Source organism: Quercus robur, chromosome 9 (assembly GCF_932294415.1).
Source record: "Quercus robur chromosome 9, dhQueRobu3.1, whole genome shotgun sequence".
Lineage (NCBI taxonomy): Eukaryota > Viridiplantae > Streptophyta > Magnoliopsida > Fagales > Fagaceae > Quercus > Quercus robur.
Window position 1 is genome coordinate 1676471 of NC_065542.1, and position 16471 is coordinate 1692941.

The following is a 16471-nucleotide window of genomic DNA, read 5'->3' on the forward strand; positions in this document are numbered from 1 at the left end:
TGATATATAAAGTTGTCTTATAAAAGTAAATAAATAAAGTTGCTTAGTTATTTACACCGATATTAACCCTATTGGCAAAATGAGGGATTAGGACAGGAACCTTAAACATAATAGGTTATAAGAAAGAAATACTTTGCAAATTGCAACAGAGACATTACTTAGCAAGCTGCGTCACATAAGCTGCAGCAATTGCTGTGACCAATAGTCCTAGACCAAGTGTCAATAGCTGACCATTTCCTCCAGGTAAACCAATCTCAGATTCTTCTTGCTGAAACATCACCAGAAAGGGGGGGAAAAATCAATAGGCAGACAGTCAGATTGATTCTAATGACAAATCATCCTCATTAGTGGAAGGTCGAGATCTAAAAGAATAGAAAATAAATTCAAGCACCAAAATTGTTAAATAATGAATGACTGATAAATTTGTGTATCAAAAGCCTAATACCAAACCAATTAACCCATCAAATGCCTTCAATCAATCTCAAAAGGAAATCAATTTTAGTTAAAATTTGGTTGTTTAGACTGTGGCTTTGCATTTCAAAGCTTCTACTGTGTGAAAGGCTCACACTTCTTAAAAACACACCTTCTGGTTTACCAACCCATTCTTTTATCTCATTTTACTATGTTGCTAATACGTTGAAGAAGTTAGAGCAGGATTTGTCATAGGGTGGGAAAAGTTTTAAATGGTTGGATAAAGTATGACTGTTACACTTTTATAGGCCGTAAAAACTAATAAGACCACTATTACAGTATAGGCAGTCATAAGGAACACACACATACACGTATCTTCGGGGGGTTGTTAGGATGAGTCTTCATAGACACATATGTTTACTTTTTAAGTAAAAAAGAACAGAGACAAAATGTAATATTCAAACAATCGGCACAATTACATATAAAGTTTGCAGCAAGAGGAACCAATTAAAAACTCACAATAATTGCCCGCCCAAATGCACCAGCACTCACATAAGCCCATGTTCCTGGAAGCATCCCCAACCAACTGCACACAAAATATTGTTGAAATTTGAATTAGAAAGCAGAAGATTGCAAGGGTTTTACAAAATCATATGAAACTTATATTTTCATTTATAAGTGATTAAGAGTTTTAAAAGTAAGTTCCCAAACATAATGTTAGCTTACAAACGTGTTGTCACACTACACATTCCCAATAGCAAGATTTTGGCAAGTGCATTATTGACTAATGTATGCCACTGCTTCAACAGAACTTAACTTGTGAGTTAATAGATTATCTTTATAGTATTACAAATTCTCTCCAGTTTTGGCTAGGTTACACACCTAATTTCCACATTTTTACCATAATCAAAATCTAATTTGATAATTTTACTCATTCTACATTTTGAACAGGCAAAAATGAATAAATAGACAACTCAAACCTTGTTGCATATTTATTAGTAACATATATTACTTGAAAGCAATTAGGAATGACAACTGGAGCCATGATCAAGCCAACAGTGACTAAGCCATGCATTACATAGACACATTTTTGCCTTTTTTTTTTTTTTTTTTTTTGCTAGTATAAATTAGTCAAAACAACATCTCGACAAATTGAAGCTAAAAGATTAAATGATTTATAAGTTTTAAGTCAAATCATCGTAGGGAACTCAGATGCCCATAAAAGTGGCAAACGATTTCCAATTAGAAAAACATCCAAAAAAAGTCACCAAAAAGTGAAGCAAAAACATTTACAATAAACCAAAAACCATTAACCATGAGCAAATAGAATCAACAAGAAGCAAACCTTCCCAACATGTATGGTACAAACTTCACGGATGTCAATCCATATAGATAATTTCCCAGAGAAAATGGAAGTAAAGGGCTTAAACAAAGGAGGGTAACAACTCTGAAGCCATTTTCTCCAATTGCTTTGTCAATTGCTAGAAATTTTTTGTTTCCTTCAACCAGTTTAAGAATCTGCTCTCGAGCAAAGTATCTAGCAATTAAAAAGGCTGCACTTGCTGCCACCTGAAACAGGTTACCGATTTAGAAAACAAAGCTTAAGTAGATATTGTCATTTTGATCTTTCTAACTTGCAAAAGAAACTGACTCACTGTTCCACTGATGGAGACAACGATAGTGCCGATAAGAGAACCAAAAAGAAGACCAGCTGACATGGTCAAAGGAACGGCTGGAATCGCAAGTATCTAGGAACATAGCTATTCAAAGTCAGTATTAGCAGCTAACATATATATACATAGGAACACATGTATGTGTGTGTATAGCTTTGGAAATTGTTGGACAATGTTACAGAACCAATGTGAATGAGAATGCACAAGTTCAGGAGAATAGCCCAAGGAAAACGTTGGATTTCAGTCAAACATTGTCCTTAACTTTTTTTTAAAAATAAATATTTTGATAAGTTATGCACACACCCAATGAGCTTTGAATGCACAATGTCACATTCCACTTTACTCTTATAAGGGGAGGAGATGCATTGGCAATATCACCCTTGAGTTTAGAGACCATGTCAACATCATGAAACTCTCAGTTTATGATGTGGAAAATAAAAATGCCTACCTATTTTACTTTATAGACAAACACTACATTGCCTTGACATTTACTAGCATGCACATCTTGTGATAGGACAAACAAAGGAATTTGTATACGTGTGCTTGTGGCAGGTTACAGGTTAGGAAAATTTGTGGATCTTTAGAATTATGGAAGAAAAGGTCATGGATTTGTGTTAGGGTATTAAAAGGTTCATTGATGAGTTATTTGATGGCTATTTGGTAGAAGTATGTGGGGTTTCAGGGTTTTGATAGGCAATAGAAAAGGCTTGATTTTGGTTTGTAAGGAAGAATAAAAAGAGAGAATCTAATGGTGTTTATGGGCTGTATTAACAATACCCAGGAACGGTACCATCAGAAAGAGAGGAAGAAAAGATAGAAGAGAAAGGGAGAAAGTAAAACATGAAGGCCAACATGCCTCAATGCTCAAAACACTCAATATTTTTCTTTTAATCAACTTCATCTCTCTTTGGAGTAAATTGAACACCACATATGTATAAAGACTCTTTCTTGTACTACTATTATTATTAGCACTCCTAGTTTAACTAGTAAACTAAAAACCTAAAAAACTAACTTGGACATAAAGAAAATGATACCTAAGAAGATACTAAGGATCTCCTAGAAAATTATAGACCCAAATAAACTACCAGAATACCTTTAATTTGCAGTGATTACAGAAATGACAATTTTGACACTCCATACAAAATTGACCATAACTTATTTAATTAAAAAACCTAACACTCGGACACATATAACTAGACCTTTAAAGCCACACAACTTCACATGTGGACCCCATAAAATAATTCTTGAATCGGTGAATTCGCTAAGTAGTAATAAACTAATCTTCTATGATTGCATCACATCTAGACTGCATATTTTTCACAGATATTACAATTTTGCCACTGGATACAAAATTGACCATAACTTAATTAAGTTAAAAAACCTAACACTCAGACACATATAACTAGACCGTTAAAACCACAAAACTCCACATGTGGACCCCATAAAATAAGTCTTGAATTGGTGAATTTATCAAAAAGTAATAAATTAAACTTCTACGGTTGCATCACAACTAGACTATATTTTTTATCCATATTAAAGCTGAAATGTATTGCTGAAAATAAAATGCACTATACTCAAGAAAGTGCTCCAGGTGCATACCTCCAGTCCTGCATAAACCGCTACAAATAAAGCATATCCAGCTGGGCCATAACCTGTTCAATGAAAGAAGTTTATAAGATTAAGCTGAGAGTGCATTCTTTTATTATGATGAGCTAAACGCTATATTGCTCTCTAGATATACTCTGAAAATGCTGCTAGCATGGGCTAGGAAGAAACACAATTTAGGAGTTCAATGGCATCATAAATCAGGAAAGCAGTTGCTCCAATTCATAGAGCAGGTCCTATCATCAAGATAAAGCAAGCACTTTCATTTTAAAAATAACTCCAACCAAATTCATACATGCAAAATTATATCCAATTTACACAAGATAAAACTACAACTTCAAAATTAGATTGCATGATTGAGCACATGATTATAGATCACAGTATTATCACAACAAAAATATGGAAAAAGGTGTCTCAGCAGGTATGTAAGGCATGCAATAGGATGCACCAGCAGTATTAGAATGAAGTCAAGTGCTTCACATGTGAAAGCTCCCCATTTTGCGAAGTTGGCACCTGTTTCTGTAGGGTAATTCCACACTTTCTCCCTCTTCAAAGGACAAGTGCCCCATACAATGGAGGGAAAACATACACATCAGACTAGAGCTGGTTCCAAAGCTAACAGATGAAGTTAAGCAAAAGTGTGTCCCATTATAGAGCTTATTGGCAAGAAATTAAATTAAACATTCAGGGGATTCCCTTCCATTTGATATTTGACAACCTTGCAACTTGAAACTTATGCATGACAAACATGAACCATCTTTGAGAGACTGCACTTCCACAGCCAATAAGAAGGTATTATCTAGTTATGATAACCAACAGGATTAGATAGTGTTTTGAACGTATAGGATCCTAAATAGGTCTTGAATTACAAAAAAAAAAAAAAGCCATTGATATTCTTATACAAGAAAAAAAAAATCCAATCCAAATTGACATAACAACATCAAAAGTGAATAGTATAGAATTCTAATTCCAATCAATTGAATCCACACAAGTTCTCAACAGAGTGGCAACATTCAGAGAATCCCAAATCAATGATACTAACAGAAATCAACAAAATCCAATCGAAATGGGCAACAACATTAAAAGGGTATAGTATAGAATTCTAATTCAATCAATGGAATCCACACAAGTCCTCAAAAAAGTGGCAACATTCAGTGAATCCCATATCAATGATGCCAACAGAAATCAACAAAATCCAATGCCGAATTGACAAAACACCTCAAAAAGGTACGAAATTTTCACACAATTACCTTCGATGAAAGTAGAAAATTGAGTCAAGAAGGCATTAATCTGGTCCTTGTAGACATACCCAACAGTGGCAAAGCCACCAACTACACCCACCAGCAAAACACCAGCCAAGATGGTACCTTTAATTGCAGTGTCACCTTCCAACTCTAACTCACCACCCTTTTCACCATCTCGTACTCTCTTATCACCACCACCTCCACCACCACCAGCACCGCCTCCACTACCTTCTTCTTCACTCCTTGGATTGCTAAAGAACTACCTGAGACTCTGTGGGGCAGTGCTAGGGGCAGTACTTCTTTTCTGCTTCTTGGTCTGCTTTAGAGAAGAGCAAGGTGTGAGGAAGTGAAACCGCTTGTTGGGTCTGAAGCTGAAGAGAAATGTGGAGCTGATGAGACATGGTGGTAGTGAAGGTTGTGGTGGCCTGAGAGTGAGGAGGGTGCGCATTTTAAGGATTGGGTGTGGTGTAGGATAATGGGGCTTCTAGTTCTGGGAGGTGTTGAGGAAGTGCCATCTATTGATGAGAATTTGGGGAGTGTTTGTGTTTGGAGATTGTAGGAAACTAGCATTTAAAAACTAACTATTCAGTTAGTTGGCCCCGTTTGCAAACAATTTGGGATTGTAACAACTCGAGCCTTAGAGGGTCGATTTAGGGCCTCTAAATCGAGCCTCTAAGGCTCGGTTTAGCTGGTTTTGTAAGCCAAAAAAGTCCACGTGGAAACACGCAGAAATCGAGTGTTTGAGACTCGATTTCCACATAGAAATCGAGTCTCAGACACTCGATTTCTGCGTGGAGAACACGTAGAAATCGAGTCTCATAGACTCGATTTACTTAAAGTAAAATCGAGTCTCTGAGACTCGATTTTCACACAGTCACATCTACTATCGCTGACCAGGTACTGTAGTTTTGGTTGATCTTTTTGAGCGTTGAGCGTGCCATCAAGTCTGGAGGAGTTTGTCTGCATGAAGTACTGTGTATTTTTTGGACTTTGTATAAAAAGTCTTGTGCCATCAAGTCTCTGCAGGTTCTTTTTTAGCGTGCCATCTTGTGCCATCAAGTCTCTGCAGGTTCTTTTTGAGCGTGCCATCAAGTCTGGAGGAGTTTGTCTCTGCATCAAGTACTTTGTATTTTTAGTCTTGTGCCATCAAGTCTCTGCTGAGACAAGTCTGGAGTTTGTCTGCACGTACTGTGTATTTTTGGACTGTGTATTTTTGGTCTTGTGCCATCAAGTTTGGAGTTTGTCTCTACACACCAGGTACTTTGTATTTTTGGTGTTGTGCCATCAAGTCTGGAGTTGGTCTCTTTTGGGCGTGCCATGAAGTCACAGCTACTGTGTTGTATTTTTGGTCTCACACAACCTCTCACACAACTCTCAGAAAATATTTTGACTGCCTCACACAACTCACACCTTCAGCAACTTCTATCACAAAACCTCTCTCAACAACTCTCACAAAACATAATACAACTCTCATAAACTCTCATACATCAGCAGCAAAACATTGCTCCTCTCACTCTGATACAATCTCAGCAGTATATTGCTCATCCTCATGTCAAGTAAGGGTCTCCTCCTCACTATCTAGTTGGTTGGTCTCACAGCTACTTTGTTTGTATTAATTATTTATATTTGTTTCCCAATAAGATATTTGTTTGTATTAAATATTTATATTTGTTTCCTGATAAGATATTTGTTTGTATTAAATATGTAGATTTGTTTCATAATATTAGTTTTTTTTTTTTGAGTAACCGGCCTGGAAGCCCAAGCAGGGCTCCTTATGTATATTAGTTGGTTGTTTAAATATGTATATATATTTATATTTATACAACTATATGTTTAAATATTTATATATATATTTATTTATATTTATATATTTATAGAAATATATTTATATATTTATACAACTATATATTTATATAAATATATTTATATTTATATTTATATATTTATATATTTATAGAAATATATTTATATATTTATACAACTATATATTTATATTTATATATTTATATTTATATATCTATTCAACTATATATTTATATTTATATATTTATACAACTATATATTTATATAAATATATTTATATTTATATTTATATTTATATATTTATACAACTAAATGCAAATATAAATATAAATATAAATATATATATATATATATATTTTTATATAAATATATGGATTTATATTTATATATTTATATATTTATATATTTATATAAATATAAATAAATGTATATATTTATACAACTATATATTTATATTTATATTTATATTTATATTTATATATTTATATTTATATATCTATACAACTATATATTTATATTTATATATTTATACAACTATATATTTATATATTTATATAAATATATAAATAATAGACACATAAGGAAAGAAAAAAGAAACAGGTTCAAAGAATTGTGCAACCTCCAACTTTTATGAAATTCCAACCATGAGAAAGACATTATTGAATACAGTAAAAGCTATGAAAATAATTGGGTCACCGGTCCAGTTGCACCTAATTAAGCAGCTAGCATTTTTCCATTTTCTGGATGACATAAAGCTGATGACATATTAGCAGATTCGAAACAAATTTACTATCATGACAGATTTTTTATTGTATGATTTTTATGATTCAGAGTCAAAATTTGAGTTTGTATATCACATCTAGTATATTTCACTGTATATTAATGCCTTGATTTTCAAATTAGATGATATGTCTAATTTGATTGATCATGATCATATTCACATTAGTGTTTTTTTTTTTTTTTTTCTTTTGTCTGATGAACCCTGCTCTATGTTATTTCATTAATAGTAGTGTAATAGGGTATGCCATTAATTTCCGTAGCACTGGAATGATGATATTTTTATTTATATTTTTGTTAGAGCTGAGTTTAAAATTTGTAATGGGGGTGAGTTTTGTTTTTAGTTTTTTTATTTGTTTGAGTACGAAATTATAATGATTGAGTGTGTTTGTATGTGATGTGGGGTGAGTATATGCAATTGTTACACTTTTAGATCCCTTGTAATTTTTGTACTTTGAGTAGATAGAAAAAGTTTTGTAATTGATGTTAAATGACCGTGATAAAATATGTCACTAACATAAATTTCCTTGGCTTGGCTCTCTAATAGGTTCACAATCTTTGAAGAATATTGATATAAATGTATACTTCGGTGGACCCCTTCACAATCCTGAAGGGATTGACGGATTCCCATTTAGAGGGGAGGGTATCGAATGCTACTACATGATGTTACGTCGTAAGTTGAAGACGTTGAATGATTTGAAGAGGAAAATAATGGACGAATTGAAATTGAATCCTGCTTGGTATGACATCAAGATTATTTATCGTTGCCCACAAGAAGTCCTTCATGAACGGATAAATTATGGGTATATGGCGATCAAAGAAGATAAACATGTAAAGATGATGTTTAATAGGATCCAGAAAATGCCCCAAGTAAATGCTGCTGAGTTGTATGTAAGTTTGGAGGCGCCTGCAGATAACACTACTGAGGTGGTGCAAGAAACAACTACGACTTTACAATTTACAGCCCTAGATGATGGATGCACTACAATGGGAGGGTATACGATGGGAGGGTATACTGCACAAGGGTATACGATGGGAGGTTATACGCTCCCATGTCAAGATCATGTTGCTAATACTAGTGAAACCCTCTATCGTGAAGAGACACATTTAGAGGAGGAAGACGAAGACGAAGATCATGTTGCGAATGATGGTGAAAATGTTGAGGTTGTGGATGAGTACGAAGAGAGGATTGAGCAAGGCGACTTTGAGAACGATGTGGATGAACATGAAGTCGTTCCCAATTTTGAAGAGGAAAATATGGAGGACCATGATGAAGGTGATGCAAATGATGATATTGGTGTCCAGTATAATAGAAATACGACCACTGGCTACAGACCTCCTGCTGAGTCATTCTACTCAAATACTTGGGAAGATATGGCTGATCCTTCACGTCTTCAGATACCATTTGTCTCTACTTGGGAAGATGGGATGCATTTTTCTAAAGGGTTGACTTTTGCAAATAAAGATGCGGTGAAGCATGCATTGATAATATACGCAGCAAAGGATAATAGAAATTTTATAATCCGGAGGTCGACCAAATCGAAATTGTGCGCCGCATGTGTTGACGACAACTGCATGTGGTATGTTGGGGCATACATGAAGACTAAATTCAATGGTATGTGGATGGTTACGTCTTATGTGGGTCCACACACTTGTATACCCTTTGGCCTAAAAAGAGATGGTAGAATGATGGATTCGCATTTTGTTGCATCAGAAATTGTGGGAAAATTGCAAAAAAATCACACTACACGTATTGATGACCTATGGGAGATCATACGTACTAAGTATAATCATGAGCTTTCTTACTATAAAGTATGGGACGCAAAACAAAAGGCAATTGCTAAGATATTTGGGGATTGGGAGGAGTCTTACCAAAAGTTGCGAAAGTTGTTGTTGGCATACTTGGATGAGGACTCAGGTACCCAGTACAGCTATCACACCATACCTAGGCCACACGAAGGTACTGCGTTACTACGCTATGTATATTGGGCATTCACTCCATGCATTGCTGCATTCCAATATTGCAGGCCAGTGATTAGTATTGACGGGACTCATCTGTATGGTAAATACAAAGGGGTATTGATGATTGCAATGGCAACCGATGCTAACCAAAAGGTTTTGCCTCTCGCCTTCGCTGTTGTGGACAAGGAGTCAGGGGCTAGTTGGGGGTGGTTTTTAGAGTGTCTCAGGATTTCCATAGAGCATGTCATACCTAACGATGGCATTTGTATTATTTCTGACCGACATAAAGGTATTAAATGTGCCATTCGAGAGTGGCCTAGACGTGAGGACGGAAGAGAACAGGTATATCATCGATATTGCCTTCGACATGTTGTTAGCAACTTCAACAGACACTTTGATAACCCGATTCTAAAGGCATTGGCCTTGAAAGCTGGATATGCGAGTAATGAAGCTAAATTTAAGTCCATAATGGAAACCATTAAGGAGGCCGAGATTAATTTACTAAGGGGTGTAGACCCTACTGATACGCGGATTGAACGTTATATGCCGTACACATATCTAGTGAGTGAGGATGTGGAGAAATGGACCCAGTCACATGATGGTGGAAGACGTTACGGGGCAATGACAACCAATATCTCCGAGTGCTTTAATGGGGTACTTAAAGGTGCCCGCGGTTTGCCCATTGCTGCAATGGTTCATTTCACTTGGTGCAAACTTGTTGCATATTTCCACGATCGACATAAACAAATTACTTCTGATCTCTCTCGAGGTAAGCTGTGGAGTGATTATGCAATGGAGATCTATAGCAGAAATGAGCAGAAAATTGCAGGACACACTGTGAGGAATTTTAATCATGCAGAGGGTGTATATCAGGTGGTTACCCCATACAATGACCATAGAGGTGGAGGGGGAAACCACAGTCATGAAGTGCGCATATTTGCTAGAACATGTGGTTGCAGAAAGTGGCAAAACTTGAAGATCCCTTGTTCACATGCAATTAAAGTTCTTCAAGATCTGCATCTCAATGCGACCAACTATATTGACCCATGTTACAGTTTGAACAACGCCATTCTCACATATTCACATAATTTTGTGGTACCAAAGTCAGAGTCTGAGTGGAGGGACGTTTCCGGACCACGATGGGTGCCTGACCCACTGCTGTTGCGGGGCACAGGTCGTCCTGTGAAGTCAAGAATAAGGAATGAAATGGATGGGGTACGGCGAGAACGGGGAAGCCGGAGGGAAGATCCGGACTTGAGGGAGACTCAACCGAGGCAACGATGCGGAGTGTGTCATCAAGAGGGGCATAACCGTAGAAGTTGTCCCAATTCCCGTGGGGCATCGACAAGTGGTACTGCTATAAACTAGGCAAGTGCCCTCACTGTTTTTATATAATATATTCAGAATTTCATTTTGTTATAGTTCTTTGCATTTGGAAACTAATGACCGTATTTTAATTTTTGGCAGGCAAGCGGAAACTCGATTTTGCTAAGTGACATTGTACGTGGGACTTGTGGTTATCTTCTGTATGGACAAGTGCTAGGTGACTATGTAGAGTCTGTTGTATCAGTATGGAGAAGTGCTTGGTGACTATGTAAAGTATGTTGTATCAGTATGGTTTAGTATGGACAAGTGGTAGGCAAATATGGGGACTATGTTGTATTTATTAGTTGTTATTTTGGTAATTGTTGAATGTTGTTGTAATTGAACTATTTGCTGTCTATTGTACTTGTTACTATAGTTGCGTTGTGCAGCTTTTGCCTCTAATGCCAGCAATTATATTACGGCTGGCATTAGTAGCTACTACTTTAAAGCACATTCAACCACAGGGCCCTCCTTTGAAGCATTTTGTTGCTAGTATTGAATGCATTTTGTCCGTTAATAGGGAACCTATAATGGGTATGAATAGTAACTGTTTGAATCCAGTTGTTTGCATATGATGTACGAGCCATTTACCAGTATCATATGCTTTGTATCTACTTGTTTATCGCTGCTCATTAAGTGTTCTGGATCTAGTTTACTGCTGCAGGGGAAGGGAAACCAATTATGGTTTACTGCTGCACGAGTAGGTGCCAAAAACAAAAAAAACACAAAAAAACCCCAGTAGAAATCGACTCTGTGATAGTCGATTTCCCATGGAAATCGACTCTTTGAGAGTCGATTTCCTATGGAAATCGACTATAAGATAGTCGACTTCCACTGGGGGATTTTTTTTTTTTTTTTTTTAATCCAGTTGGGAACTAATTTCAACAGGCAAGTGAATAGGATTGAAGTGGACTAAAATAGACTGAATGAACCTAATAGACCGAATTGGACTGCAGTGAACCGAATGAACCTAAATGGACGGAATGGACCTAAGTGGACCAAAATAGACCAAAAGGACCAAATAGACTGAATTGGACCGAATTAACCAAAGTGGACCTAAGTGAACCAAATTAGACCGAAATGGACCCAAGTTGAAATCGACTATAAGATGGTCGACTTCCACTGGGGGATTTTTTTTTTTTTTAAATCCCAAGCATACACAATCAACAGGCAAGTGAATAGGATTGAAGTGGACTAAAATAGACTGAATGAACCTAATAGACCGAATTGGACTGCAGTGAACCGAATGAACCTAAATGGACGGAATGGACGTAAGTGGACCGAATTGGACCGAAATTGACCAAAAGGACCAAATAGACTGAATTGGACCGAATTAACCAAAGTGGACCTAAGTGAACCAAATTAGACCGAAATGGACCAAATGGGACTTAACATAAAGTCATAACCCTTGTAGGTCTTGCATGAAATACATATGCCAGATCAAACGAGCGCTAAAGTTGATGCCAAAGTTGGCACTTGTAAATAAAGTCATAACCCATGTGTTTATAGTTTTGATCTTCATGGCGGTCAACATGAGACCTATTATTGCCCAACTATAAAATGCTCACTGCTTGTGACTAAAAATTAAAACTGGTTTTTCAAACACTTAGATAAACCATCTTGCTTGTACAAAACCATCAGTCACGAATTGCTGAAAATGAAGTCTGGAAATTTTCAAACACTATTTGAAAGAATCTTAACACAAGTTGATCGGACAAGTTCACAAAATATAAGCCAAACAATCTATAGAGGAAGTTCATACATCAAAAGGCACCATGCTATTCTCTCATAACTTGACCAATCAAAGACTTAAAAATAAAACGTATTATGCAGCTCTTATATTAGTTGCTGGGAAGCATAAGCAGGTCTCCTTCCATTAAGTTTACGCAGAATATGGTATCCTCAAGGCCATTCTTTGGGCAAGCCAAGGTCTTTCTGAATCTGGGTCAATGAAACGAGGCATGAGGAACTGTTCTGCTTCTTCGTCTATCAATTCTCTAGCCCATGCGACCCTCTTTGATGGGCAACTACCTGGCCCATAGCACCTGCATTTTTAATTGAAGCATTCCATACTTATTTAGTGTGCTATTAAGAATAAACTTTCATAAAGACAGCAGCATCCATTTCAGAAGAAAAGTCAAAGAAAAGAAAGTACAACCAACTCCACCAAAACAGTAATCCAACATGTTATCAATTCATTTTCATTTTCATCTCTACTCAGCATCAAAAAAAGGTTATCAATAAGCATCTGCACTTGTTACAAGCTACCAAATCATAATGGTAAAATTGCCGAAAATTTTATTGCAATTTATTAATTATATGGTAAAAAATGCGATGTTCATAATAAAGGCTTATGGTCATTAAGCACAGGAATTAGCAAGCAAATAATTTGAGAAGCATGGTGATGTGTGCTGGCAGCAGCCACACCAAATTGACTATGCTGGGATTGGACGCTTACCAAGTTAATTGAGTCATACTTTTCATCAGCATCTGTAAAACAAGAAAGGTATGTTGTAAGCACTTCACACACTAATGTAGAATGACAACAATTGAATTTAGCGGAAATTCATACAATCAATCTAGTATCAAGTAATTACATAATTTTTTAAGGTAAAATACAAGAAGCCCAACCTGCACTGTGCTTTCTGCTGCTTTTGATGCCAGGTACAACCAGGTTGGAGCCACAAGACGCGGATCATATTCTGTCATACTCTTTCTGAAAGCACAAAAAGAAGTTAAGCTTAGCAAGCAAAAGAGGTGATAAAATTTTTTGTTTTTTGTTTTTGTTTTCTTGTTTTCACTTTCATCAGTCACTTCATCAAATTCAGAATCCTCAGTGGTATGTTCACTTTCAGAGTCACTCAACACATACCTTGTTTTCTAACTTGGTTCACCCTTTGAGGTCTTGCTCTTGCTGGTGCAACTTCAATAGTTTCTTCAGTACTGGCAGAAGTAGAAGCAGAACCCGAAAATTGCAATAATCATCATCATCATCATCAGATATCTCCGAAACAGTTGCCAAGGGCTTCTTCTTCTGTGCAGCAGCAGCCCTTTTGCTAGGTTCTTTCTTCTTGGCTGGTACTTTGGGCACTTCAGTCTCCATGGCTGTCAGGCATAAAAACAAAGAGAAATTTACTGTGGGAATACTTACAGAAAAAACAGTCCAACACATTCCCAATGATCACGGTAAAAGATCATGGAAAAATTCACAAGAAAGTAATTATTAGTGATGCTGAATCTGAAGTGGAAATTTTAGTTGGTGCTTGTAACATGGAAAATTTTGAGCAATGTACATTACAGAATATGACGAGACAGCTTCTGCAACAGATTCTGCATTATTTGCCTTCTTATTATTGTTCTTCCGTGGGTTCTTGGGTGCTTCTCTAGCAGACTTCATAGCAGCTTCACCCCTTGCTTTGCCTCTCATTTTCTTTCTTAACTCCTCTGACTCACATCACTTCTCTCTAGCTCCTAAATGACATAAAACTAAAAACAGTCAACAAATAGACAACTATACAAAAAAAACAAATCATCACAAGGAATTGTTAATTTTTCAGTCATACATCGAGTTGCCCCTCCAAAGCATCAACATCTGTCCTCCAAAAGGACTTTGGAGTTTCCTTTCTCAAATCATCAACCTCCTTATTGACCTTATCCCTTTCAGCGCATAACTCCTGAACCTTCTCAATGGTCAAGCTTCCAATTGCCATGGCCAGTAGATACTCATAATCACTTATCTGTACCCCATTACTACTGTTGTCAGCAGGAGATTTCACTTCTGTTTCTTCTGTATCATCAGTTGCACCAGCAACTTCTGGCTCAACAGCTTTAGATCCAAATGGAAAAGGACTGAAACCTTTTGTTTGCAGCTCAACAAACAGATCAGCTCTCTTCCTATTACTTACAATGATCTCTCCCTTCACAACTGCAAGGATAAACCTAACCTTGTTTTCTAACTTCAACAACTCCATTTCACGTTTGTTCAGTACAAATTTCTGCACAAAATACAAAAACTGCAATTAATAATTGTTTCCCTAAGAAATGGCTGAAATTATTGAGTATCAGTGTTCTATTTGTGTTCACACAACAGGCCATGACATCAAAGGCAAGATATAAATTCTATGAAGCAGCTTAAGAAGCTTGCAATTTTTTAAAGCGCCAAAGTTTTTCAGCAATTAGATTCTTCTGGGAAAAAAATACAAAAAATAATAATAATAAACAAAATAGATTCCAATATGTTTGACTGTAAGTCTGCTATAAGATGCTTCCAAAAAGAGAATTTACTTACTACATTCAGGATTTCCTAGAGATTAATATTCATGGAGGAAAAAAATAAATAAAAATAGATGCACCTATAGAAATAAGATGCATCAGTGCATGTATTTATCAAAACAAGCTCAGGAAAACAAAAATCTAATTGCCTTTAAGTACATTCTCTACAGAATAGAAAAGACAGAACATCAGTTAAGGAATGAAGTTTCAAATTACAAATCAAATACAGATCATGAAGTACAGTTTCTAAGCAAAACATCTAACGGTCAAGGATTTTCTACAATGTGAAACAGATGAGGTATGTTGGTATATGTTGGTATATAGAGTGTCATATCCAAGTTAGCCATACAGCCTACATTATAGTCTCTGGATTTCTAAAACTAATTCCTCAGTTCTACTGAACATTGAGATCTAATTACTCAGGAATCAAATTCTCATGAGTTTAGAAACTCATGAGAATCGTAAATGCTCAAGAATTTTTTTTTTATATAAAAAATCTACCAAAAAACCATGCCCTTAAGGTTGTTCATCATAGAGCACAAATAAACAGTTTCCAGCAGAATATAAATCTAAATACGGATGATCAGATTCCATGATGAAAAAATCACGGCATCATTCATGGATACAATACTTAAGATTATCTGATCTTACCAGTACTTTAATGCAATTATGGCATCATATGCCCTTATAGTTGTTCATCATAGAGCACAAATAAACAGTTTCCAGTAGAATATAAATCTAAATATACACTTATAAAAAATATATATAAATCTAAATATGGATTATCAGATTCCATGAAGAAATCATGGCATCATACATGGATACAATACTTAAGATTATCCAATCTTACTAGTACTCTAGTACAATTATGGCATCATATATGCAAATACACCAGTTCCCCCAAACTTTGCAAACTACATTTAAGCACCAAAGAAGGCTAAAAATATTCTAGCAACTCACATATTTTATACTGCGTAACTTACTTTAGATTCAATAGCTTCTCCATACATTCGCAGCTCTTTAACAATACTCATCATATGGAAATTTAACTCAGCGTTCAAACCTGGGAGAACCATTCTGATATGCTGCTCCAGAATCTGAATAGGAAACAAATAACATCAACAATGAAAAATCAAAAGAAAAAAATTAATGAAAAATAATCAAGAGTAAGAGATCTGAATACAAAACAAACAAAATCAACAATGACCAGTCAAAAAACAGAACAAAAAATTAATAAAGACAACAAATTGTCTAAATAAGAAAGGGAAACAGAATCACAACCATTCCATTTTCCATTGCTCCAATATCTAAAAAGTTTAATTAGTAAAAAGTATATCATCTCATGCACGCTATGCATTT

The 16471-nt window shown here is 35.8% G+C and overlaps 3 protein-coding genes and 1 pseudogene across 3 annotated transcripts; 1 reads left to right on the forward strand and 3 right to left on the reverse strand.

The window, feature by feature from the left end:
• Positions 1–34: 34 nt before the first annotated feature.
• On the reverse strand, positions 35–5478 carry LOC126700185 (uncharacterized; annotated as a pseudogene).
• Positions 5479–9085: 3607 nt separating this feature from the next.
• LOC126700180 (uncharacterized) lies at positions 9086–11283 on the forward strand. The gene is made up of 2 exons (XM_050398219.1): positions 9086–10843; positions 10943–11283. Exon 1 carries the CDS (start codon positions 9089–9091, stop codon positions 10841–10843), a length of 1755 nt encoding a protein of 584 aa, XP_050254176.1. The 5' UTR covers positions 9086–9088; the 3' UTR covers positions 10943–11283.
• Positions 11284–12546: 1263 nt separating this feature from the next.
• LOC126700187 (pectinesterase 31-like) lies at positions 12547–14014 on the reverse strand. Its single transcript, XM_050398231.1, has 4 exons — positions 13713–14014; positions 13472–13556; positions 13299–13330; positions 12547–12885 (listed from the first exon to the last, which is right to left on the reverse strand). Exons 2-4 carry the CDS (start codon positions 13547–13549, stop codon positions 12723–12725), a joined length of 273 nt encoding a protein of 90 aa, XP_050254188.1. The 5' UTR covers positions 13550–13556; positions 13713–14014; the 3' UTR covers positions 12547–12722.
• A 137-nt stretch (positions 14015–14151) lies between these two features.
• Positions 14152–14941, reverse strand: LOC126700186 (DNA topoisomerase 2-like). Its single transcript, XM_050398230.1, has 2 exons — positions 14404–14941; positions 14152–14311 (listed from the first exon to the last, which is right to left on the reverse strand). The coding sequence occupies exons 1-2, from the start codon at positions 14809–14811 to the stop codon at positions 14276–14278; spliced, it is 444 nt and encodes a 147-aa protein (XP_050254187.1). The 5' UTR covers positions 14812–14941; the 3' UTR covers positions 14152–14275.
• Positions 14942–16471: the final 1530 nt, after the last annotated feature.